General features: G+C 43.3%; 1 protein-coding gene and 1 non-coding gene across 3 annotated transcripts; one reads left to right on the forward strand and one right to left on the reverse strand.

The window, feature by feature from the left end:
• Positions 1-2,202: 2,202 nt before the first annotated feature.
• Positions 2,203-18,462, reverse strand: eva1ab (eva-1 homolog A, regulator of programmed cell death b). 2 transcript variants are annotated; one of them, XM_018726762.2, is made up of 3 exons: positions 17,804-18,462; positions 6,470-6,639; positions 2,203-4,374 (listed from the first exon to the last, which is right to left on the reverse strand). In XM_018726762.2, exons 2-3 carry the CDS (start codon positions 6,540-6,542, stop codon positions 3,956-3,958), a joined length of 492 nt encoding a protein of 163 aa, XP_018582278.2. In that variant the 5' UTR covers positions 6,543-6,639; positions 17,804-18,462; the 3' UTR covers positions 2,203-3,955. The 2 variants fall into 2 exon arrangements, with proteins under 2 accessions (XP_018582278.2, XP_029114610.1); XM_029258777.1 differs by having other exon boundaries at positions 6,470-6,661.
• trnal-uag (transfer RNA leucine (anticodon UAG)) lies at positions 15,544-15,626 on the forward strand. The gene has a single exon. It is a non-coding gene; the product is annotated as a tRNA-Leu (tRNA).
• Positions 18,463-26,701: the final 8,239 nt, after the last annotated feature.

Raw genomic sequence — 26,701 nt, forward strand, 5'->3', positions numbered from 1 at the left:
CTTTCTTGCTTAATTATCTTTAGTCAGTATTATCCTCCAAGTTATTTTAATAGCAAACTTGCATGAGGAGTACACAGAATCTGCAGTCATGTTTTTGCAGAAAGCTGAGTAGGATGAATGACTCCTGTCCTGTAGGTTTCAAAGGTCATGGGCAGAAAACAGCTGACTGACAGCTGACTTGCTGGGTGAAGTGCCATAGTCTGCTTACAGTAATGAAAAACTGGAAAAGCAGTGTTGCTATTAATCTTTATTGGGCCGGCACCTTTGATCAAGGCAACAGGTGATGCCATTCCATCACCTTGTCATGTCCAAGAGGAGTACAACGTGAGCAGGGATTCAAACTCTTTACCCTCAGGTTTGAAGGCAAGAGCCTTAGCCAAAATGCCACCTACTGCCCAGAATAAAGTACGCACTTTTTTTAAACACTTTTTCGCCCTGATTTCCCTACCAATGCTTTGAAGACACAATTTTTCAAACTGTCACTGACCTTTTTAGGAGTAAGGCAGTTATGTTATTGAAGATGGATGAATTCAAATCAAGCTTCCTCTTTCGATTCAGAAACACGAGGAAAGGGGGAAGAGCAAGGACAGCAACCCAGAGCTTCAGCTACACGTGTCTGTGTAAGGTGACAAGAGTGTGGGTCGATCACTGTGACGTAGATACTACGTCATAGTTCGGAGGAATCCGCTCCGATATGCGGCTGTAGCTGCGCGCGCAGCACCGTCAGCAAACGTGAACGTGGGATCCTTTTTAAAATGATCTTTTCTAAACGTTTCCGCAACTGCTGGTTTTAAGTACTGGAAACGCATTCTGTTAAAATTAATTTGTTCAAAACAATTTAGTTTGGTCTGGTTGCGTAATTAAGCTTTTTTTTTTTTTTTCTTTTTGCTGTTACCTCATTTTCATTTTAATTTGATTTGAGCATTTATCAGTCACTGTGGCCTGATGTCGGTTCAAATAATTATAATACAGTTCAAGGGAGAAAAAAATATAGGTGAGGCTGGAAGTTGTGATGTTAAATAAATTAAATTGGGTTTCACTATATCATGTATATTTGCAGCAGTGTGTAGGCACTGACCGCAGGCTGGAATTTGGAAAGGAGGTCTGTTATTTTTGTCTGCGACCGCGACCGCGACCACCTGCTCACCACCGTGTCTCCAGCCGTCCATATGCTCTGCTCCCATTTCCGCCCATTCGGGGTTTGTGTGCGTCTTACGCAAGAAACGGGATCAGGTTCATGTTGCGAGTTTAAATGACGAACGAGTTCAGCCTTTCGACTGAGTTCAGTATTTGGTTCGCGTTATTCGTAAAAAAAATGGGTCAGAAACGGAAGATTTACAATAAAATTGTGTGTTTTGACAAGCTTCCAAATTCTAAGCCTCGTCAAACCAAAAAAAAAAGAGAAAATAATAATAATAATAATAATAATAATAATAATAAACTGGAGCAGTGGTTTTGGTGCAGCTCCCATATTGTCCAGCAGAGGGCGGAACAACTTCATTTATTATCATTTATTAATTTCTCCCCTAAAACGCAAAAAAGCCTCTACGTTTTTTTTGTTGTGTCGAGGGCTAATTGTTTGGAGTATGAATGACCCCTCAGTCTTTGCCCCTAATGTAACTATTACTCATATTTTGGCCAGGACTGATGTGAGTGAGAATATGGTCCTAAGTGAGCTGCTGACTGAACAGTCATGTGCTACTAAGCACAGTAAACACAGTAAAGACAGGGTGAGCCTAACTAATCAGCATGATCATGTTCACAATACAAATTTAATCTGTTTCCAAAGCATAAGTAGACTGGATGAAAAGATAATGCTTCAAAAAAGCATTTCCAGACAGCAGACATACAATAGATAATAGGCCAGTGTGGTAAAATATGGGTATATAAAGGGACATTCAGTGAGCAGCAAGTGATGCACTATTTCCATCGAGTCATCGCTAAAGAACATTTCACTGAACTGTAAGTATTCAGGGTGGCCGGAACAGATCGTGCTAGTATTGTTAATTTTTACACTACATTTACATCTTTATCGAGGAGGGGCACGGTGGCGCAGCGGGCTTGACCAAGTCCTGCTCTCCTGGGGGGGGTCTGGGGTTCGACTCCCGCTTGGGGTGCCTTCTGACGGACTGGCGTCCCGTCCCGGGTGTGTCCCCTCCCCCTCCAGCCCTATGCCCTGCGCTGCTGGGTTAGGCTCCGGTTTGCCGCGACCCTGCTTGGGACAAGTGGTTTCAGACAACGTGTGTGTGTGAGATTTACATGTTCGCTCTCTAAAACCAAACAAAGGAAACATGTGCTTTTTCCCTATACAGTTTATTCAATGAGCATACGCTGCGTTTAGTCACAGTCGCAAGCCTTCGGCCCACCTGAAACACCACTCCATTGTCACCGTAAACTTTCAATGCAAACCTTGCGGTTTATTTCCTCATTTTGTCTTTGCTGTCAAGCACACGCTACACGTTCCGTTCAATCCACGAGCGCTATGTGGTACGGCTGGGGTACGGCTGGGGTACGGGGGGGCCGCTCTTATTTAGCCAGCACTGCACAATATTCCTGAGCTGATTTTTCATTTCGCGTATGGAGTCCGCAAAGTTTAAAGCCAGTCTCTGTCGTTGACACGCAGAGTGAACTGATTCAAGCTCCAGGGATATTGTGTCGTTTTTATTTTAACGAATGCCTGATGTTTATTCTAGGTGAATGAACATTGGTGGCAGAACTCCGAAAGGTCCGTATCAAAACGGGAAGAACGAGGAATGGACACATGAGCTCCTTTAAATGCCCACCCTCCCCAGGGGCGCATTTCCCATTATATGTTCGTACACGGAGGGACGTTGTTTCGTCTAACTGTGTTCTGTACCAGCTCTTTATATGGCACAGTAAATAAATCAAACGATAAAGCCTCTCTTGACATACATCAAAATAAAATTTTTTACGCCACTTGACTTGCTGTCCCTCACACCGTAGTCTAAATGCCCCATCCATACATCGAACCACACAGTTTAAGTGCGAATGTCTTCCTCAAATGTATATTTTTACAGTCCTGGGTGCATTACATCCTAATAGAAAGTTGAGGAAAAGCAATGGGGGATAGTTAATAACCTATTAAGACACTTTTAATGGGATTTACTGTAACTGCGTTACCAAACAACCTTCACGGCACATGAAAATGTTTTTTTTTTTTTTTGTCTTTAAACCACAGAAATATGATACTAAATTTTTTCTCCAGTAAAATATGCATACTCATCATCCCACGCGAAAAAGTGCTTATATTTTCTTGGAGGAAAAGAACACAAAAAAATATTACCATTTTGAAAACATCAGGATATAATCCCTGAGATGCCCTTCAGAAACAATGCCACTGTATAAAAATATTATAAACGCTAAGACAACCATTCAGCAATAATGTTACAGGCCTCACAAAGGCTGAGATGAGTTTCAGACATTTTTGGTTCTGCGTTTCTGCACAACGTATTTTTTTAACAGTCATGTTTCAGCCAAATGTTCCAGTTGGGCTCTCGCGATTGCTCGCCGGTCTCACAAAGGACATATTTTAAGGCGCCTTTTTTCATTGCTGGACGAAAGCGGTTTAAAAAAAAAAAAGAAAAAAAAAGCAAGGGCTCCTACAGCAATGCGATGCGCTCACTGTCATCCACCTCCTCTAAGAGCAAAGTCAATAAAAAGCTGTGTGACCTTTTCCCTTTACTGTGTGACGGGCCTCACTGAGGTCTCCGAGTCTTTGGAGGAAGGGTCTTTCTCAGTAATCCCACCTCCTCCGCTCTGCCCTTCGCGGCCTTGCTTCGTACGTGGAGGAGCTGAGTGTCACCGCAAAAAAAAAAAAAGGCTCACCAAGATAGAAGCAGTTGACGTGAGTCCGGGAAGCGCTTCCACAGCCGGAGCGGGCCCGGAGAGCCCTTCCCCGCCAGGTCCACGACAGACCCCCCCGTCGTCCGTGGCTTTAGCAGTATCGGCTGAGCGTGTGAGCGCCGCCAACGTCGGGCTGCCCGTTCATCCAGATCTCGCGAACTATGCGCTCGCGCTCCTCCAGCCGCTGCGCCCGCTCCAGCTCCTCGGCCGACGCGAACACGTTTGTGCGGAGCGTGCGCTCGAAGCGGCGGCGCCGGCGCGCGGACAGGTCGGAGCTCGCATCCCAGTCCGAGTCGCTGCCGCCGCTGCTGTCGCTGCTGTCTCGGCCTCTCGTCTCGGCGATCCTGCGGCGCGCGGTGCCCGGCGGCCGCCGCCGCTTCCTTCTCCACCTGCTGCGCCCACCCCCGCAGTCCACGCGGCAGGAGATCTGCACCACCAAGGCCAGGAGTGTGAGGAGCAGGCCGAGACACACCCCGCACATGAAGTAGAGCGCCGTACGTTCTGGGTGATCTGCAGAAGGGGTTAGGGCGTGGTGTTATGATGATGGTGACGAAGCTGAAGATTCTGATGAGTGCAACAGGCGACATTTTCCCGGCAACTTATCAGTAGTGGTGTTTGCAGAGAGCCAAGATGCTGAGCTGCAGTTACTGCGGACAGGGCTGGATACTTAAAGGTTCAATATAAACTTTAATTTTACACAGGGGCAGCAGGTGGCGCAGTGGTTAGAGTTGCCACTTACACACAAAGGACCCAGATTCAAATCCCGCCTTCTGCTTTAGTACCCTAGATTGAGGTACTCACCCCGAACCGATGGGACCACCCCTTGATGGGATGAGACAGCATGTTTCTTACTCACAACAAGAGCTCCCAAGCTCCTTATTCTTTATTTCGGTACAAGTTGTTCTTTCTGCCAGTAAAAACTGCCGAGGTGTATAAAGCGGTGAATGATTGCAAGCTGCTTTGGAGAAAATTATCAAATAAATGAATAAATACCTACTTTGTCTCGGTCATTTTGCCATTATCCCCCACTCCGCAAATCTCTCATCACCACTGTGGTTCAATGGTATGGGGAATGAAATACAGACCATGATGATGACGGTGGTGGTGGTGAAAACTGATGTTAATCCTAAGTGTTACTGTTCACTGGAAAAATCGTTCTTATGATAAGGAACCGGGCCCAACATTTTTAGAATACACAGGCAAAATACAGAGCGCTAGGGGCCTTTAACACCGGGACTTCAAAAAAAAACACATCCTGGCATTCAAAGCGCACGCATGTTATTGCACAGCCTGTTAAACACTTAGGCAGTTTCCAAACTGATTTAATTTGGCCATCTTTTCCAGGACTAAGGGTGAAAAGCAGCTGTTCTTAACATCTGGGAAAAAGCCTTCATACACAAAACGTCCAGGATGTGATGTAAACCACTAATGTAGGTGACAAAATTGTTTATCTCAGGAAAATAATAAATTTGTTTGTCTCGGGAGGTGTGGGAGGTTATGGGTGGTGCATTACCACGCAGCTCTTCAAGACCATAGTACAGTATAGTGTGTTTCCAAAGGAGTGTAAATCACTGCATAGTCATAGTTTAAAAGAGGGATCTTGTAATCACAGTGTAACCATGTTTCCATGACAATGTGTATAACAAGGTTATTTTTACAATACAGTAGATGGAATTGCTGTTAAGGTGAAGTGATAAATTTCCTGAGGTGACCAATTCAGTCACCTGCATTAGTGGTTTAAATTATATTTACATGTACATTTATTCATTTAGCAGATGCTTTTCTCCAAAGCGACATACATCTCAGAGAAATACAATTTGTGCATTACATTAGGAGAAAGGGAGACATAGTTGCAGGCGTGATTCTTAAGTAAACCTAATTTGTTTCTTTTTTCCACTTTATGCACCAATGTTCATCGCACGAGTAGGTGCATAAAATGCAGGATGGACGAATCCTGATCACCTTCCTACAATTTTTTTTTTAAAAGTACATAAACATTTGCATACAATACATGAGCAGCGACTGTGTAAAGCCTTTTCTGGGGTCGATCATAAAGTTACGGTGCATGAACATTTACACCATACATAAGCTTGAGAGATCATGGGCAAAGTCAGTCCAGAAAAAGTGAGTTTTCAGACCCTTCTTGAATGTAGACAGAGTTTCAGCAGTTCTGAGTGAGAGGGGGAGGTCATTCCACCACAACGGAGCCAGAACTGAGAACCTTTCGTGCGCGGGACCACCAAGCGGGCAGAAGTAGACGAGCGAAGGGGTCTGGCTGGGGTGTAGAGGTAGATCAAGTCCTGTAAGGTTCTGGATGTTTGCTGTATATAGGGTTTTTCGCAGATGTTAAGATACAACTGAAGGAACATGTCAAGTGTGTGTGAGAGAGATAGAAAGAGGGAGGGTGTGTGATTGCTCTGTAATGCACCAGGTCATGTCCTGCATTTCCCACTACAGGTTCTGGATCACTGAAAACTGCTCTTACTGAGAACAGATGGATGCTCCCATGTATTTATAGGCAAATATTCTCAAAGGTGGAATTTCACTGACCACCCAATTTACAATGTCCAAAGGGTACAATGGATGAGATTACCATGATCCTTACCTATTATGAAGCCATAGGCTGCCAAGGCATTGCTGATGAGGGCCATCTCTGTGTTGACTACCCTGGTGTTCATAAAGGACTTCCGTGCCTAGAGGGGTCACTCATCCACGCTGTCCTAGAAGGTCCTTTCCACAACAGCATATAGACCGATGACCTTTCACGCTTCTCATCTGTGGGTTTCAAAAACACGGCCTGATAAGGCAACAAACATAAATGGAGTCGAGCATCACAGCAGTCCATACAGTCACAGAAGTGTCTTCACAGTGCTTCCTTGCATTGTGTATGGATCTATTGTACAGAATATTGAATACACACACTGTCTAAAACTGCTTGTCCCATGTGGGGTCACAGTAAATCAGAGCCTAACCCAGCAACACAGGACACAAGGCTGGAGGGGGAGGGGACACACCCAGGATGGGACACCACTCCATCACAAAGCACCCCAAGCGGGACTCAAACCCCAGACCCACCGGAGAGCAGGACCCGGTTCAACCCACTGTGCCACCACAGCCCCCTCACTATTAAATACTGACTGATAATTCAGTATATACTGTATATAGAAAGTTCATTGTCAGATCCTTGCCAGAGCTTTCTTTTCAGGAAAGGCCTCCAGTAAAATGTTACATACTGCTATTATACGCGATCTATTACACTTAGATGGCCATGAGATGGGTGGATTTTTCTAGGACAGCATCTCATTTTAGGCTGGAAATAGCAATGAAGAATGAGCCTGACACAAACAGATGGCGGTCCATCCTGACGGCACCTCCCGCGATACCACGGAACCAGAGGAACCGTGCTGCTGGGCGATCAGATGCCACATGCTAATGTATCTGATCCGGTTGTGATCAGGTTGAGTTTACTACAGTCCTACCCCAGTACCCTGCCACAATCCTGGTGTTGGAGTCCAGAAACAGAATATCCTAACAGGACGATATCTCCGTTCATTAGATGCAGGTTACCGTAGAGTACCTGTGATCAATAAGACTTCAGGAGGAGTTCGCGCCTTTAGTTATAGAGCACCTAAACTGGAATAGTCTACCAGTTACTGTCAGAAATGCCCCGTCTGTTTCTGTTTTCAAATCCCAACTAAGGACTTACATGTTCACTCAGGCATTCCACCTCGTACTGTAATTCGACCTGCCTTGGTTGTTTATTTTCTCACCTTTACAAAAATGCATTTTAAATTTACTTAAGTAGCAAACTACTAACTCTGTCCTATCTTCTCGTCGAGCACTACCTCGCTGCGTAAGGCCCGAGGAGGCCGGCCGGTGGCGACAGATGAATCCCGTGCTGACAGAGGATGACGTCCATCTGCCGTGACGATCGAGACGTTCCGTGCCGAGCCGGGGATCCGAGATGCCATTCACCGACGTTATAATTACTTGTTACACGCTGGCTTGCAAATTGTTACTTTCTAGAACGCCCAGGAGGGGTGGGCAACCACTGGCCCGTGGACCCCCGTTGGTTTTTTCTCCCTCAACCTTCAGTTGGGAGTTTTTGTTCCTTTCCCCGGTGGCCAGTAGGTATACTTGTAGCTCTATAATAAGTTCTTCATTATGGTAGCCGTTAGCTGACCGTCTTCTTTGTTTGTATCTGTTTTTCTTGCCTTATGTCTGTGTTAAAGCGCTCTGTGTCACTGCGTGAGAAGAGCACTCTATAAAAAATAAAATAATAATAATAATAATGATAATAACAGATCCGTGGGGCAGAATTGAAGGTTGAACAGTTCCACCAATCTACCAAAGTCGACTCAGGTCAGAAATGTCACTTTTTTAAAAGAAACCTGTCATATTTTTTTAAAAAACTAAAAATAAACATGTTAATCTGATAGAAACATAATTTGCTTTACAGTAACGATGTTGTGTTTAGAATGATAGAATAACGATACAAAATACAAAATGATGTAAAACACATGCCGGTCCAATTTAGAAATGTGTTTTACATCATTTTGTATTTTACATCATGTATTTGACAACTGTTTAGATGTAGATTTATAAAAAAAGCACAGACCAAGAGAGAGGACAATCATCCACTTTCCACGGTTCCTCTTTTCCCTTTTCTTTGCCTTGGAAAAAAATCTCTCACCGAGCAACATCAGTTCATTTAAATGAAATAGGCGATGGTGGCGATGCCTGACGCACCACTTAATAAGCGATGGAAAAGGTCGGAACAGATGTAGGAGAAGTGAAGGCCGCAGCCCCTATGTGAGCAGAGAGGAAAACCAGCAATCAGAGCTTCGGCCAACAAAACACCGACAGCTCTGGTTACTGGGCAGCTGTGGGAAGGAGGGGGTCATGAGATATTGTTACCAGACACAACAGCCTTCACATCTCTTCTTATTAGAGGGGGCGATTTCCCAAACTCATCTGGAGGAATAACCACAAAGTGGAAACCAAAGAGGAGGGAAAAAAAAAACTGACCAAATGAAAAACAGCACAGAACTTGGGAAAAGACGTTTGAGAAAACAGTTATAACTTGTCTTATTATTAGATGCCGCACAGCAACACAAAAGTATTAAGTGTACATGCGTGAGTCATTCCTCTGATTACTGTTTATCATCGTCAAGGCTGATTTTTATTTGCGTATGTAGTATGGAGCAGTTGCTTATTATAGTAACAAATGCGTTGTGACTTCTTGTTTAGCTGTTTTCGGTGATTTGTGTGACCTAAAAGTTTCCATTTCCTGTGTCCTTTGTGTCTTCTGTTTTTCATGTCTGTCAGATTTCTAGCTAAATACATAAATCACTGCTGTTTTAAATGATCACGTAAAAAATGTCATGCATTGAATGTTGAAATTATATTTGTCATCAGTAACCACTTCTCCTAATGCGGGGTCATGGTGGCCCGGAGCCTATCTCAGAAGCGTAGGGTGCACGGCAGGTCACAACCTGGAAGGGGCAGCAGCCCATAGCAGGGCAATGAGTCACACACACACACACACACAAAGAGCAAGTTAGTCACCACTTCACCAGTAATGCATGTCTTAGGCCTGTGTGGTTAAAGCACCCGGATGAAACAAACAATACACACACACACACACACACACACACACTGTCTGGAACCGCTTGTCCCAAGCCAGGGCACGGCGAGCCGGAGCCTACCCTGGCAACACTGGGCGCAAGGCTGGAGGGGAGGGGACACACCCAGGATGGGACGCCAGTCCATTGCAAGGCACCCCAAGCAGGACTCGAACCCTGAACCCGCCACACAGCGGGACCCGGCCACGCCCGCTGCGCCCCCCCAACGAGCAATACTGTATATTTAAAAGAAATAAAAGAGATGCTGAAGCAAACGCCTGCATACAAGTCTCTGGTAACAAATTAGTCTGATAACTGTCGTTTAAAATGTACAAGTTTGGTTCAATGAGAGCCCTGAAAAAGGAGACAGTGAAACTGTTGATTCCATAGGCTCAGTAAGGAAAGAAGCACAGAGAAGGCTTTACTTGCTTCTGTGCTGCTGTTCACCAGCATAGGTTCTCCAAAAGGAGCACTACCTCATACCATACTGGGCTCACGGGACTGAGCCGGAGAGGGTTATGAGGTCTACGCCGGAAGGACCTCCGTCAGCAGCCTGCTCCAGACCGGGGAACAAAGCGGAGAAGAACGGGGAAGACAGTGAGTCACACTAAGCTGAATCACACACACGGAACTCTGGTCATTACAGACAGGATCCTTCCTGAAAACGTCCCCCTCCACCATATGCCTTCAAGCATCGTGAGTCAGAAGTCGCGAGGCAGTCACAACAAGACACTGGTGTGGAAATGCTTCTCAGATGTGGCAAAAGCCCTTAGTCACCGCGGTATCCAGTTCATTGCACTCATCGGTGTGTGGGCCGTCTGCAAAACACCACGTTTCCGCCGTTTAGCAGCCCTCTCTTACAATAATATCAACACCACGGCACTGTATGGGAATTTGTTGGAAAAAAGAAACTGGCTACATTAAACTATCTAAAATCTTAAATGTTTTATGTCATCACTAAAAGTGAAGAGCTCAAAATACGTCATTCAGACGAGTCACTGGGGCGCTGTTAACAGTGTGTTCAAACCATTTTTCCATTGCAGTAATTTTGTGGAAATATGTATTTCAGAATGTATGCTTTTTGTTTGTCTAATAAATTAGGGGCATTTGATTAACAATATTAATGTGAAAAACAATACACAATATGCAAATGCAAATAAATGTCTGAGATATAATTAACATATTCCCATAAATATTCATATATACAAATTAATATATTTTCCCATAATTTTTGTTACGAGCGCTTTAACCTGTGTCTGAAATAAATACCAATGAATAAGATACCGCTCAGGCTATTGTTGTTTTCCAAACAATTTGTACCACATGAAAAGGCACATCAAACAGGGTAATTACTATTTAAGATGTACTGGGGTAAACAGCATGAGGAAGGTAACACAGAAAATAATGAAAATGGGGATTGTGTCTTTTTTTCTGTTAGCACCTCTGCCCTTTTACGAAAGCAAAGGAGATTGAGACAGTTCCTCAGGATATGTGAGGATGTGCTAAAATGTCTCGTCAGATGGATTAAGGAGGAGATCGGCCTCTACTGGAGACGACAAAGCCCACTGTAACTGTCTGTCCAGAATCTCACAAAGGATAAACTGGAAACTCATGTCTTTGGACTGTGGCAGGAGACCCATGTGAACGCAATGAGAACCTGCAAACCCCACACGGACCGAGCCATATTCAGATCTAGAACCAAACCGAGAATCCAGGAGCTTTGGGGCACCAGTGCTACCTGCCACCATGGCACCACCATGCCGCCCTCCCTAAAACAGCTATTTATTAATTACGCTAACAAGACAGTTATTGCAGTAAAGCTGCCAGTCTGGGAGAGGTTAAACTAAAGCCCTTTGGCTACACATTTGTGAGCAATGAATCCTGGTTTCAATCTTCATTGTAAATAATCTGCACAACTTTTTTAAACTTTTGAATTCCTTCTAAAAAAAAAATCCGAAAATGCTGCGACTGCTTTTCCAGTTTCGCTGTACCGTTGTCCGATGTTAAGGTTCCACTCAGTCAGTGTTGAGTTGAGACTGGTGACCCGCACCGAACGCATCAGATTAACAACAACAGCATCCCTTCTCTGGCCACTGTTTTTGTTTTTGTTCCCAAATTGAATTTTGTGAGGGAGGGTGCGCCCAAGGAATTTAACACTGCTAGCCTCCCCCAACCGATGTACTACAGCAGAGGGGACCCTTGGTCTTTGTGGACCGGAAGATTGGACTTGTCTTTCAGGAAGTGTTTCACACCTGGAGCACCATGTGACGTCACTTCCGGTCCAAACAATAGGTGCTCTTGGAAACAAACACCTGCAAACTCATCAAGCTCTGCAGCTTTGCACCCCAGATAGGATGGACATGGCACTCTTGGGAGGTGGATAATGTCCAGGCTATTTTGAGGACAACCCTGCCGCCTTAGGCTCATGGGACTCCAGTTGGTCTGAAATTAGTACACAATGTTCTCTACCCAGCCTTTTCCAGGCTGTTCTTAGTACAAAGTATTAGAATGTGTATTCAAGAGCAAACTGAATTAAAACAACTTGGTAAAAAAAAGACGTTAACTTCTCACAGAAGTGTCATTGGAAGGTGTCCAGCTCCACCACTGTAAGGGGCACCTTGACCCACTTTGGATTTAAAGGATCCACATTTGAATCCCACCTCCTCCTGCAGAACTCTTGATCAAGGTACTTAGCCTTTCTCTAGTAAAACTTACCTGGCAATACAAATGGGTAAATCACTGCAGTTTGCTTTGCAGAGAAGCATCAGCTATGTTAACAAATATAAGAAAGAACCACTCAGAATAGAACCTGTTCAAGGACACTTTAATTTTGTAAACTCAGAGACACAGAGAATGTGAAATCTTCTAAACTGTGCTAATTTAGCTGTGGTTGTTTTAGATACAAAATAATTTTAATTATCCTCCCCTATAAGGAAAACCACTTTGAGGCGTGGGTCATTAAAGCAATACCCATCAATCTGTGCGGAGTTCATTAAGCACAGTGTTTAATCTCTGTCCAATGTAAGGGATCAGACCATCTTCCTATTAAAACAATCTGCTTACTACTTCCAGGAATTCTATTTTTGGCCGAATCACTTAAAGATCATGCTATTTCCCAACAGCTGTGTCTGATCAGGACAAGGGAAAAACCCCTTTCTCCTGGACTCGAGTCTCCATGCATGTTTCCCGTCACGCTCGTACCGCTTCTGTTCATGACTGCAGAAAACCCCTATCTGATGTTATGATCAAACCTGTTCAAAATGTAAGGTGTGTAATGCAAAGATATTTACTGTGGTCTTCTTGTGACATTGTAGCTCAAGCATAAAGGGAAATGTAGAAATATTTATTAAGGACGGTGGACAGCCATCCTGACCACCCCACCTAGTGGTGCGTATAGAATAAGTCTCCTTTGTAGGGTAGGGTAAGTGCTATCAAGTCTTGTTGACCCTTCAGGTGGACTCTGGTTTCTGCAGTACAGGAGAATAGGGAAGTGGTTCACCGTTGTAGCATTGCTTTCTCATGTAAATGTTGCTGGATTGTGGGAGGAAACCAGAGCACCCGGTGGAAATTAGTACAAAACACAGGGAAAACATGCAAACTTTACACAAAGTGAATCTAATTCAGACCCACATCTGCATCTGAAACCTCAGTCCTGGAGAAGCAAGACACCAACCTTATCCATTACACCTCTGTGTTACTTGTGTAGCCCCTATGTATGCAATTCAAATCTGTAACTGTCCATTTTATTCACCTCTCATATCTAACTGAGTACTGGCCATTAATAAAAGTCATTTCTCACATTAAAGAGGTTTTGTTCTGGAGGTATGCTATTCTTTTGCAGATAATACTGTAATCACAATCCAAAGCATCTTTATCAGAGCTGATAAATAGTGAAAAAATATGTCTGAATCACTGCATTCCCTCAGAAAGTGGAAGGTAGGAACAGCATTAAATACTTCATATGCAACATGACATGAAGAGTCTTTCTTGTCTAAAAAGCTGCCAATACACTAGTCTAAACACATCCTAGTCCGAAAACACAAGAAACCATGGAAGTTCAATTATTAAGAATGTCCTGTTTACCCAGAGCTGTGAAATATGTTTGATTAATTCACCCTTTACTTCCCTGTGGCCAACCTCATTGTGCTCATTACAGCTGCAAAATGTGGCTACTGGGCAACCCCTCCCACCCCGCAACAGCCAACACAGCACATTTCCTGTTTTTCTTCAACGTCTGCAGAATGAGATTCCAAACCCTGGAGTGGATTCTCCTTTCTTTCAAATTCTCTCTCCCATTAACTGACTCCTGCCACTGGAATTAACCCAAACAGAAATAGGGGAACACTTATAATTTCTGCAAACTGTTTCCTCTTTAAACGTAAAATTATTATTTCTGAAAAAAAATGAGGGAGAATGCTTTTAAACTAGGTGTTTCACCTAACCCTAAAAGTTCTAACTTAATATTTGTAATCCACAATCAAGGATTGCATTGTAATAATGACCATGCATCCACCCATACATCCATCATCGATAACTAATTGTCCACTGCAGCGTTGTCATGGTCTACAGCCTATTGTGGAAGCAGGGTATATACTGGACTATGGTACGTCCTGCTTTAACTAATAAGGTAATTTAATTCAAATTTACAAGCCAAAAACATTCAGAATGAAATGAGGACAGAAGGTATATGGTTTTACTAGTCGAAAGTCACCCCAGTCAGGACTCGAACCGCAGACCTGTCAGAGAGCAGGTGCCACTATACCCCCTCTAAGTGGACATTGCAAGATAACTATTATATAGCTCTTTTTTCCAGCTGCCATCGCTCCAAAATCATGACAAAGATCGACATCCAGCTGCCATTACAACTGTAAATCACCATAACCCAACGTCCAGCTTCATCAGTGGCCTGGCTCCTCAGTGGCATCACTTCAGAGCAATGATAAAGTCCTGGGTCCTAAAGGTGTAAACACAATGTCAACCTGCTCTTCCTCTTTCTCACAGACACACCTGAAGCACAGCGACCAGCCTTTGTTGAGTGAACAAGGACCCAGCTAACAACTGAAAAAGACACTAAACAAAAAGGCCAAAACCTGGTGCATGTAGTGGTGCAGTGGGCTTGGTGGGGTCCTGTTCTCTGGTGGGTCTGGGGTTTGAGTCCCGCTTGGGGTGCCTTGCAATGGACTGGTGTCCTGTCCTGGGTATGTCCCCTCCCCCTTCAGCCTTGGGCCCTGTGTTGCCAAGTTAGGCTCCAGCTCACTGTGACCCCCCCACTTGGGACAAGCAGTTTCAGACTGTGTGTGTGAGGCAGAACATCTTCTCAGGCCTAGCAAAGATCTTGATCATAAGAGGACAATGGGGTTATCATTGGCTTCTGTTTTATAGCAGAGAAGGAATTGGCTTTGCCATACAAAAGGGAAAATTTTCTAGTCTGCTTGATAATTGATGTCAGTTTCATGCCCATTTCATCCCACAGTTGTTGGAGTAACATAAAAATCCACCATATCCAAAATTTGGATATAGTGACCACTGCATCCTTATAATTTTCCAATCTGTACATGGAAGACATGCAATGATGCACAGAGAAGCCAAAATATGCAAATTATCCATACATAACGAAACTAAACACAGAAGTTGGAGGAAAATATAACAATGTGGGGTAATTCCGTGAATTAAAACATTGATTTTGGTGCTGATTCCTATAAGTCTACAGCTAGACAGAATCCACAGAACCCACGAAAGACAAACACGTTACTTGAGCTCATTTTCATGACAAGTCCAAACTATGCCCTGGTCAAACCACATCCAGAACATGGTATTTACTCAAGTGCATTGTGTAATGGGAACAGAGACAGATGGCCAAAGAAGGACAGAAATGCTGTTCCATGGATAAAATGAGAATGAATACTGACCCAACATTTGCAGCTTCAACAGGATCTATACTGAGAAATGGATGATTGGAGATTTTAAGAGACCTAAATAAAATTTGTTTTTGAGTTCAATTAGAAGATTATGTATGGAAGTTTAGTAGCAACAAGCTAGGCAGTAAGCAAGAGTGGTCAGGATGGCCGAGTGGTCTAAGGCACTGCGTTTAGGTTGCAGTCTCCTCTGGAGGCGTGGGTTCAAATCCCACTCCTGACAAACACTCACTAGGGTTCAATCCAGTGTCAGTTAACTTATATTCTGAAACATTGTTTCATAGTTGTTCAGAAGAATTATGCAATTTTAATATCTCTACATTGATATTTTAAGATAATAAAATCATAATCTGAGAATAATGGTGATGCACTGAAACAAAAAAAGAGCAAATACAGTCGTTTCCAACCAAAAAAACCAGACTTAAAAGTCACAGCAATGGGTTCCAAATAGATTTATTAAACATGGCATGTTTGGGCACTTTTTCTGCAATAATCCTGCAATCATTCAACTGACTTGAGTTTTAAGCAGTTCTGAAATCTACATTTAGTTAAAAAACCTCTTTCATCCAACCAGTCTGAACCATTCTCCTTTTGTCAACTCAACATTGAAGCCATATACATTCGAATCAAGACAAGAAATCTCACAACAGCTCAGGATGAGAAAAAAACTTTCTGACCAGTTTCAACCTATTTGCTTCCAGCTGACACTGAGTTTGTTAAGGTACCTACAATTATTTGCCTGCTTATAAAACCATGTAATTTTTCAATGGACCAATTTAGGGTAAGTACCTTGCTCAAGGGTATTACAGCATGAGGAGGGATTTGAAGTTGCATCCAAAGGCAACAGCCTTAATCTTTATGCTGCCAGCTGCACTGTTTTAAGTCATGTAGCAAAAATATACATTATAAATTCTAAACAAACTGTTTAGTGATTGCAAAAAATACACCCTATTAACACTGTGAAAGAATAGGCAGTTATTTTGAGACATGACCTGTCCATTTCTACCTTAAACAGCACAATGAACTAGATCAGCCTGATTTTTTTTAAGTGGTCTACTGTGGTTTTGCTCTATTTGCTCTGTGTGAAGTGTTTGAGTTTACTACTGAAGGTTAAAGTCCATTTGGAATGACTAATAGATTCTTCTTTATTAAAAAACTGCCTGTGCCGGAGCTCCTATCAATCAGCCCTTTCATCTTTCTCGGAAACCACATCTGGTTGGGGGTGTACCGATTCCTGGCTTTCGAAACAAACCCAATGAGGGTGATGTGTGTTACAAAGTGAATAAGATAAAAAGTAAACAGCGTATGTATAACTCAAGTCCTCCTTATGAACATGAAAACTGAGATTGATTCTCAGGAATGCAGGCCGCATGCTGCTTGCTACTTGTTCTCTGGGGTGTCACATGTTCATGTTCATAATGGTCTGCGTGCCATCAAGAGGCATCTGCTGTATTACCCATGAGCAAGGTACTATACACTAAATTACTCCAGTAAAAATTACACAGCTGTATGAATGGATAAATTGTAGCTTAATTTTGCACATCAATTAGGAAAAAAGTGTCTACTGCATAAATAATTGTAAAGTTGCTTTTCTGTCATTGTAAGTTACTTTGGAAGCAGATGTCAGCCAAATAACTGATAATATTAATAATCCGATTATAATTTGCCCAGGTGCTCATTGATGCAGGATAGAAGGTCAATTCCAGAAGAGGGAATGAAGTGGATGGAGAACAGTACAGTTCACAGGGCTGAAATTAATTTTTCTTAACAAGAATTTTAATGGTGACCAGAACTCAAAATGTTGCATAAATTGAAACTAATCATGTGGTTTCCAGGATATTTTCTAAACAGAAATAAATAAGGAAAAGATGTACAGAAAAACCTGTCAAGACTCTATATTAGAGATCAACAGTTTTTTGTTGTCAAAGCACTAGAGCTGTGATAGAAGATTTCCAGTACAAGTCTCAGTAGAGGCTCTACTGTTACAGTCTTAAGTAAAGCACTTAAACAGATATATTCCTTTAAAAATCGAGCTTCATCAAAGGGAAAAGAAAACCATGAGTAACTAATTGAAACAAAGAAAAAGGGTTGATTATTACAGTTATTTATAACCATTAACCATTTTACTCTGGTGATGACATCTTGTGTAACTAACAATCCTACAGAACTTCAGCTAGTCTATGATGCCTCCCTTTCTTTTCAGTCAGCAAACACCAGATCCAAGGGCTTAAAGATGGAACCAAATTGCAAATCCTTATGCAACCTGACAGTTGACAGAATGCACCAAAGTCCAGTGCGGTTGTTTCCCTGATGGCAAACTTTTCTTTGAAATTCCTTTCAGAAACACATATACTGGAGCTTCTTGGAACAGGAACCAGACAGAAATACCACACTACTTACCAGGAGAGTTTTATCCAAGAGGTTTTAGAAAGATGCCTGTATTCTCCACACAGTCTGGATTCTGCTGCCAATATTTCGGGTCCCAAGGAGTGAATCCTCAATCCCTCAAACAGCGATCCACAGCATCCAGATCCCCCCCCCCCCCCCCCCCACACACCACCCCTTCCTCTCACAGCTGGGGGCAGCAGAGCGGGGGACCAAAACCATTCAGGGGAACAAGGACACGATGTGCACAGAGGTATCGTCTGTCACTGACTGAGTGCCGGGAAGTTTTCTTACATGCACTTTTCCCATCTGGGCTCCCAGAAAAAGTCTGGCAGCAAGAGACAGGATGCAAGGAAGGGAGAGAGAGCCAGGCTTGGGAAAACAAGAGGAGGCACAGGTTGAAAAAACACGAGCGCTGAGGAGGTTGCGTCAGAGAGACGGGGGAAGATACGGAGGTGAGCTCTGGCCGCAGGAGAGTGACTGAGCTGAGTGGAATCACTCGCCAGGGGGAGGCTGGTTCAGTCAGAGCGGGAAAGAGAATGGAATGGGGGTTGGAAGGGGTAAGAGGAGGAGGGGGTGGAGGTGCTGAGAGTCGCTGGGGAGAATGAAAAAAGTCATTTCCTCTCTTTTGACATCGTTGGGTGCTGACAGGAGACAAACGCAGAGAAACTTCTTTTATCAGAGGTTGGTATCGAGTTCAATAAATTATTGTCCCTTTTCCTCTTTGCTGTGGTTCTAGGCGCTTCCAGAAACTGCCCGTCTATAATATTATTCCTGTTTTCTAATGTTTTTACAATGACTCCTTAGTTCTCTTTAGCGATAAACATCTGGCCGTCTGCTCTCTAGCCTTCTACCCAGAGAAATTCATAAATTCGATATAATGAGCCTCCTGAGGTCTTTAAACAGTTGCAGTTCTGGACCTACAGAGCAGTAATGCAGGTGAACACATTGATCTAACTTGATGTGCCACAGGGAATGTGTATAGTGCGCTCTTAAGCAAACGGTAGGAAGAGTTCACAGGAGCCCTTCACTCGTCCAAACACACACATTTTGAACTATTTGGTAAAAATAAGTTCACCTAATATTTTTGCTATTTCTAGTGAAAAAATATCAGTCATTTCGCAGACAACTAAATTTTCTTCTTTCCTCGTGCCCTGGCAAATATTTTTCCCTTGAACTTATTTTTGTAACACTGTATTTCATCACACACACATTTTCAGAACCGCTTGTCCCGTACAGGGTCGCGGGGAACCGAGAGCCTACCCAGCAACACAGGCCGGAGGGGGAGGGGACACACCCAGGACGGGACACCAGTCCGTCGCAAGGCACCCCAAGCGGGACTCGAACCCCAGACCCACCAGAGAACAGGACTGTGGTCCAACCCACCACGCCACCACACCACCGCACCCCCCTTAGTCCATAAATAATTAAAGCAATACAGTACCATTTCCTGCAGCATATTTAGAAAAAAATGTAAGGTATGCGAGTCATAAAGATGTACTTAAAACCTCTGCTGAGCAATTTAACTTTGTAATAGGAGTACCCACACATGGAGTGCAGCTTCAAAGTCTGTGTTGTAAAAAGCCATACTCTATAAAACTTTTATAAAACATACATAATCAATCTTTTACAGTCATGTGTTTGGTGTCTAGGTTTTAAATGCAGGGGGTGCGGCGGTGTGGCAGGTTTGGGGTTCGAGCCCTGCTTGGGGAGCCTTGCTGCAGACTGGCATCCTATCCAGGATGTGTTGCCAGGTGGGCTCCGGCTTACCATGACCCCACTTGGGACAAGTTATTGCAGATTTTGGTTGGTTTTAAATGCGTCAAAGGTGTTGTGCTCAGATTTAACAAATGGTTTGGCCACTTTTAATAATGAACTGTAGGCTTTTATTGTTTATTTTTACACTTTTGGTGCAAGTTGTCCTTAAAGAAACTTGGTGTTCAGATGCACATTATCCCATTGGGAGGCTGGCTAAATAGAAGTCAAAAGGACAAAGATTATGTTACATTAATTTACACTGACAATGCAGTGTAAAGGCAGACAGATGATGTATGTGCACTAACCACACGTACACATGTGCTTCAGCTGGCTGCTACCACCACTGAGAAAGACATTAAGATGACTTGCACATGTTTCCAGGTCCGCCAGGAGCCTACAGTGGTGGTGTTGACCCAAAGAGCTGTCACATCTAATCCGTGTGTGTGTGCGTGTGCGTGCAAGCCACCAGGCACATACAAAACTCTCCCGCATATCCAATCCACACTCATCCAGAAGCATCTTTGGGATTTACACCGCAGGCTTTGTGTCAGAAGCCATTCAGCACAGTGCTGATGATTCAACGTGAAAAACTCTAAAAGACCCTGGATGACATCCTAGAAATGCCTTAAAAACATATATAACAGTTTCAGCCTGTAGAAGTTTTTTCTGTGACAGCAGTTGCTGGAGAAATACTGCTAAAATGTTCGGGAAGGGGCCATGGAAGGAGACACCCCTGGGGGTAGATTTGCTCCAGCTAACCTCATGTCATCTTCCTGCAGGTGCTGTAGCTATCTTTTAGAAACTGTACAGAAATAGTGGGTGCTTGATAAAATTTACAAAAAAATTGGAGCAGCTGCACTAAAAGTAGCTTTACTATAACCCTGCTCCGCACAAGTCATTGCCGAACTAGAAACTTCAAAATAAACATTTTGCTTATAAGTGAAGGTTGCAGGAAATCAAAAGAACCGTTCAAAAAATGAAAAGAAAAATATTATTTAGAAACAGGACCCACAGTGAGGACATTTGAAAAGATGTCCTTCTATGATACCATTTTATTGTCAAAGCACATATCGGCAAAAAGATCCTGGGATGTGACAGATGAGGGCCAAGAAAGTATTGAGTGTTCACGAGAGCAGGAAAGAAACATTAGGGCAAAATTTGAGAGCAGAAAGAACAAGGTGTAGGAGCAAGTGATGAGAGTACCTAAGGAAAGTAAAGAGAGACTGTGAACACCTACAACGTCTATTGTTAATCTATACCGTACAACAGCTGATCACAAAGTCTGCGGAACAATTAAATTTGCCTTGGGAAACCAGATTCTGCACAACAGCGTGAGGAGGGGATGCCGAGAAGCAGAGATTCCTCATCGTGTGTGGTACCATACTCAGATGTCAACACTGCCAATCTGCATCTGCTGACAAACTCATTGTTGACCACAAATCTTGGAAATTGCTTCTGTTTCCTTCTCGCCCACAGTTCGACTCAGCACGAACGCTGACAGAGTAAATCAAACCCACAACTTCCTGCAAAATAAGATGGCTGTACGATGACACATTACACTATCCTACCATGTGCAATCGCATTGCTTTTGTTTACCACTAGATATAAAGAGGGTAAGACAATCAAAACTCCAAATATTTTGGGTGATCATATACAATGAGAGAAGAGAAAACATCAGCACTACAGAGGAAAAATCAAACCCTTCATTCACCCATATCAGATGCTTCGTTGCTCAGATCCTGCTCTTCTCCGAGTCACGCAGCGCAGAGAAAAAATGTTGTGTATCATCGCAGAAATACATTTAATTAAGCAACACTGGTGGCTATCTATCACAAGCCATGATCTGTGTTAAGGTTTCATCAGAGCTGGATTTCGGTTACCTTCATGAAAGTTTCAGAAGATCATTCAGGTAGACATGGACTTTCTGCTGTACCTCCCTTACCCTGGACAGACCCATGCCCAGACCGTCAAAGTTTCTCTTTTTGTCCTCAGCTCAGTGGCCTTCAGAGCCTCAGCTTGGCTGGCTTGGCTTCGGTGTCAGAGCAGCATGTGGTAGAATGGTGGTAGAATGACAACAGCTCGGGGGATCTGCTGAATCGGCAGAGTTCAATCCCACAGCATCAGCACTTCAGCCAGGGGAGTAGTGGCGGGATCCAGACCTCCCCTGCTAGCTTTAGATGTAGGGTCTGTCCTCCTGTAAAAGATCTTCTGGGAGCACTGAGACTCAGCGCCATGCACAGCATGCCCATCGACTATGCCAAAACAAAATAGTGGCAGTTACATCTCTTATGGTATTGTAGTTTAAGTTTGGGGAATGGAGCAACTCGCCTATGCTTAAACATTCCACAGTCACATCCAAGTAAATATTTACATGAAAACACACACTTGATGGTTCGTGTTCCCACCGAGGAGACAGCATCCAAGAGAGTGGTCGAGAGGATCTGTGGCCCCTGCAGGGATCATGGGGTTGGGTGAAGAAGAGTAAGACAGACACCCAACGTTAGATGAGGCCATTTGCCCCTGGGAGCCATTGGGTCTGGAGCCATTCTCTGGCTGAGAATGAGAAGGTGTAGGAGTATATTTGTTGGAGAAAACTCTGCTCCAAGCATACCTTAATGCAGAAAATGTTAGATTAACCACCCAACTCTCAGTGAGAAGTATTATATTTTTACTAAATAAACCGCATACAGACACACTTTGGGGACAATGGCTGAATGCCACTGTACACTGCTAATGAACTCTTTACAATTTCATCTCAAACATTCAACACTTGAATTATTTCCCCGCTGCCCACAGCTGTTTACGAGACCTTTCTGCTAATCTCTTCTTAGTGAAAAATATTTCTATTTTAACAATTTAACTCATGCAAAGTCAACCTAAAATGCAACTAAAACCATGCAGATGACCCAAGGAAGGAGTGTCACAGAAACCCTGGAAACCTGCACATATTTTCCATTTGCAGTTGTATAGGCAGATAGATGGGAATCCAGACTCGTTCGGTATAACATCTGTGTCTAAAACAGGATGAAAAACGTTGGGATTCCTCAGCACACCGCATCTTTCCTCTCGAGGCAGTGTAAATCGAAGAATCCGTCGTATGCATCAATCAGACGTGCGGAGGACACAGGGGAACCTTTTATTCCTGCCTGAAGCAAGGTATTCAGGCTGCCTGCCGCTCAGTGCCAAGTCTCTGAATAGACTATTTACACTTATTTCACCATTTCCATCGCACAGCACGGTGTGAAGCCAGCGAGTGAGAAAAAAAGACCAATTTGTATGCGTGCAACAGGGACTTTGTCCATTTCATGCCGACTTCTGTCGACACAACTTTGCTTTGACGCGCACGCTTCCAACTAGACGACTGTTAGTCTGCTGTAGCAAAAATATTAGGGTTATTGCGTTAGAATGCCTTTTTATACTGCAATAGAGATGCCAAGACTGTTGTAATGTCTTGAATGAGCTCCAAGGCCCTATCAGCAGCTGAAAGTCATGCTCTAATTGCTGGGCTGATATTTCTGAGTGGGGCAATTGGATTTGAAGGAAAAGCAAACGGAAGAATAGCCTCCCCCATCAGTACGACGACTCCCGGGCATTCCCGGATTAGCATTTTCCTCTGTGTTTGTTTCTTATTATTTGGTGGCTGCATTCTCGCCACACGCGTGTTAATGCGAGGCAATTACGCCCTTGTCGGGAAGAGCTTTAACGATGCGTGACACTTGGCACCATGCCAGACCATTTGCTCTTTACCGCGCTCGATCCCATGCGCAGCAGACGATTCGACCACGTCGAGCCATGCGAGGCGCTCCTTCAACTTTTGATTCCCTGCCTCAGGATATCTGGCTCCGGGGGGATGTGGAGCCCATGCTGGAAGCTGTAATTTATAATTTAGCATGGAGAACTCAGCCATGGGGCATGCAGAGCAAATCCAACAGAGGCAAACCTAAGAAACTGAGTTAATGCAAATATCACGCTTTAGTAACAAAACCGCAATGTGTACAGTCACTGCAGTCCAGGGAGAAATTGCTTTGGCCCCTTGTATAAATTAGAGCCTTTAACCGGTGGTGCTTTTCCATCAGTCTGCTGTTTTACGTCGGGGAGCCTACTTGTGTCTCAGAACACATCTCTTTGGGTCCCACTTCTCTCCTGATCTCTTAACAAGTTCATAAATTTGGATGACACCATCTGCCATGATCATCTGTGTATTTTCGAGCTGATGCTCGATTGTAGAGGCAGCTCTCTGGGTGAAACTGCAGTATCGAGTGAATAAGCTGTGTCTTGTGTCTCTGTTGCTGAATTCACTGTGGCATACTTGGAATTGTACTTTGCATTGGAAAAAGACTCTCCTAATTGAATAAATATAAATCGAATGAAAATGTAAAAATGTTAATGTGGGCCATACTGCATGCATACTTACTCTTAAATTAATCCATAGTTTTGCAGTAGTGTGGTCTTAAAAATGGCTGGTTATGTCTCTGTGCCTAAGAAAGAAAAACAGAGGCCGATTCCAAAAAAGGATTTAATGCTTCTGTTAGAAATGTGCTTCTAGGCAAAACACATTTACAGGCATGCATACCAGTTCCTTATGAGCAATTACGAAATCTTTAAGGATTATATGATCATCTTTTCACAATAAGGATCAACTTCATTTACAATAAAAATCACATTTACTGTTTAGATGATAGATATGAAAAACTCCAGACCAATGGCTTTTGAATTTAATGTATTGATTATGTGGTTGGTCCATAACAAACCACTTTGCTGTGGTTATATTGCTATGCAAAAAGTGGCGTGAATATACTTCTCCTCTTTGAATCCAGCCTAACCGAATCCATCGGTCTCACGATACACAAACACTCCTTATATGGCTGGACAAATGTCAGAGAGACGAGGGACTGAATGTGGCTTGACATAAAGCGAGACCCCACATTCTCTCTGTGGTTGCCTGGAACTCCAGAAGAGCCTGTTCTGCCCCTCAGAGATCTTCACGTTCGAGGGAGACGCTTCTCAAACAGAGGAACTTTCTTTTGTTCCCCATCTCCCTTACATTAGACTGATTTAATTTGAATATCACTTTTCTTTCAGCCTCTTCCAAGAATGGGCTTCTTTAAGGATGAAAACAAGGACAGACTAAGGGAGGAATGCAATAAAGAAAAATGGCCCTGCAGATCTCTGGAGATACAGTCCTAGAAGGATTTTACTAAATATGTCAGCGATTACCTTGAGAGTAAAGAAACATTCCCAAGAAACTCATAATTTATCGAAAATAAATAAGTTTGCAATTTTGCTATTTATTATTTAAGGAGTTACCAGTTAGCCTTGATCATAATCGGCTCTTTGCAGAAATATCTCTGGCATGACCGAGTACTCTCTGGAGGACCACGTTCAGACTGGTTCAGCAAAGATTTACTCCTCTGGGGTGGAGTTTTCATGGGATCTCGGACTTTCCCTTTGCCACCATTCCTGCATCCAAAGTCTTTGCTCTAGATTGAATTAAATCACAATTTAATTTAAAAGAGAACCTGATTTTATTAATGAAGGAGACTGACATTCTGCCGAGAGATCAAATTCTTCATCAAAAATCTCAGCTAAGTAATTTGCTTCCCTTTAGCACGGCTGGCCCACTAACTCTTTGATGTAATTTTATGTTTGCTTTTATTGTACTGGACACTTTTATGAAAGCTGAAAGGTAGAATATTATGTTACAAAAGTACAATGTCCATGTCCAGACCAGTTTGTACAAAACCCATTTTGTGTGTATATCATCACCTAGTGACTAACAGTGAAACTTTTCCTTCTTTCACCTCTTAAGGGTCTAGCAAACCCAATAGAGCTGAACCCCAGTGTGAGCCATCGTCAATCCCACCAGTTTAAGGTTATGTTGAGGTACCACCAAGTGCTGGGGAAGCAGAGGTCTCCAAACTCCTTCATCCACACCTGGACAAAACCAAGCCACCTGTCCTGGCAGTGTGAGAACAGCACCTGGAAAGCACCTCCTACAGGCAGTGGGGAAGGGCAATGAGATAGTACAGTATCAGTTTCAAAGTAATGGGAGACCCAGACTAATAAGTTAAAAGGGAGATATGGATCCATACATGCAGGGTGACTATAATGAATTCCTAGGTACAATCATACATATTGATAAGTTCAGTGGCCCAGTGTATTTATGAAAATTCAGCCTGCAAAAAAATACACTTTAGGCTGTTTTTCCAAGCAGACACTAAAAGCCCTACACTATAATGCCATCATTCGCTGCATCTACTCAAATAGATTTACTAAAACACAGTTCATAATCCAAGTCCTAAATCCTAATTTCAGCCTAGTCAATACACACGAGCAGGGCGGCATGGTGGCACAGCAAGTAGCACTGCTGTCTCACAGCGCCTGGGTGGTGTGAGAGGAAGTAGGTTTGATACCCACTCAGTCTGTGTGGAGTTTGAAAGTTCTGTGTCTGTGCAAGAGTGCTCCGGTTTCCTCCCACAGTCCAAAGACATGCTGTTCAGGTTCACCCATAATGGGAGTGACAGAGAGTGTGTGTGTGTGTGTGTGTGTGTGTGTGTGTGTGTGTTCCACTGATGTATGGATGAGTGACCCATTGTAAGTAGTGTATCTAGCAGTGTAAGTCACCACGGTGGATAAGGTGTGTGGGCTCATACCACCATACAGAGTTCAGTGGAAGTCGCTTTGGAGAAAAGTGTCTGCTAAATAAAGTGGCCACGGGTGGAGTCTAGAGAAGTGAGGTTTTCCATTTATTAATATATACCATGGAAGGTATACAGTAATGCACCACTACATTCCCACCAAAACCCTAAAATAATCTTTTCCAGAAGTTCCTTTACATGGGGCTGGAGAACTTTGCAATTAGCACCAGCAGATACCAAAGCTGTAAAGACTATCATTTCAAGTTTCCATCCATCCATCTTGAATAACTGTTTGTCCAGTGCAGGCTCATGGTGGTCTAGCCTATCCCTGAAGCATAGTTCAAGATTGCTTTTAATACAGGTATTGATTAAGCAAGAGCACAACTTCACCACCCCATGACCTCTGGCCCCATTTCCAATAGGCAGAGTTTAAGTAATTTTTGGTATACCAGACCTTTGAAGGTTGACATTGTTCTGACTGATGTTACAAATAAGCACATTCCTTGCACTGGAATTT

Source organism: Scleropages formosus, chromosome 15, assembly GCF_900964775.1.
Source record: "Scleropages formosus chromosome 15, fSclFor1.1, whole genome shotgun sequence".
Taxonomy (NCBI): Eukaryota; Metazoa; Chordata; class Actinopteri; order Osteoglossiformes; family Osteoglossidae; genus Scleropages; species Scleropages formosus.

Coding starts and splice junctions, on each gene's coding strand:
- eva1ab (XM_018726762.2), bottom strand. CDS start 6,542: ATGAACACCAGGGTAGTCAACACAGAGATGGCCCTCATCAGCAATGCC. Junction 4,375..6,469: donor AGCCTATGGCTTCATAATAG/GTAAGGATCATG, acceptor CCCCTTCTGCAG/ATCACCCAGAACGTACGGCG.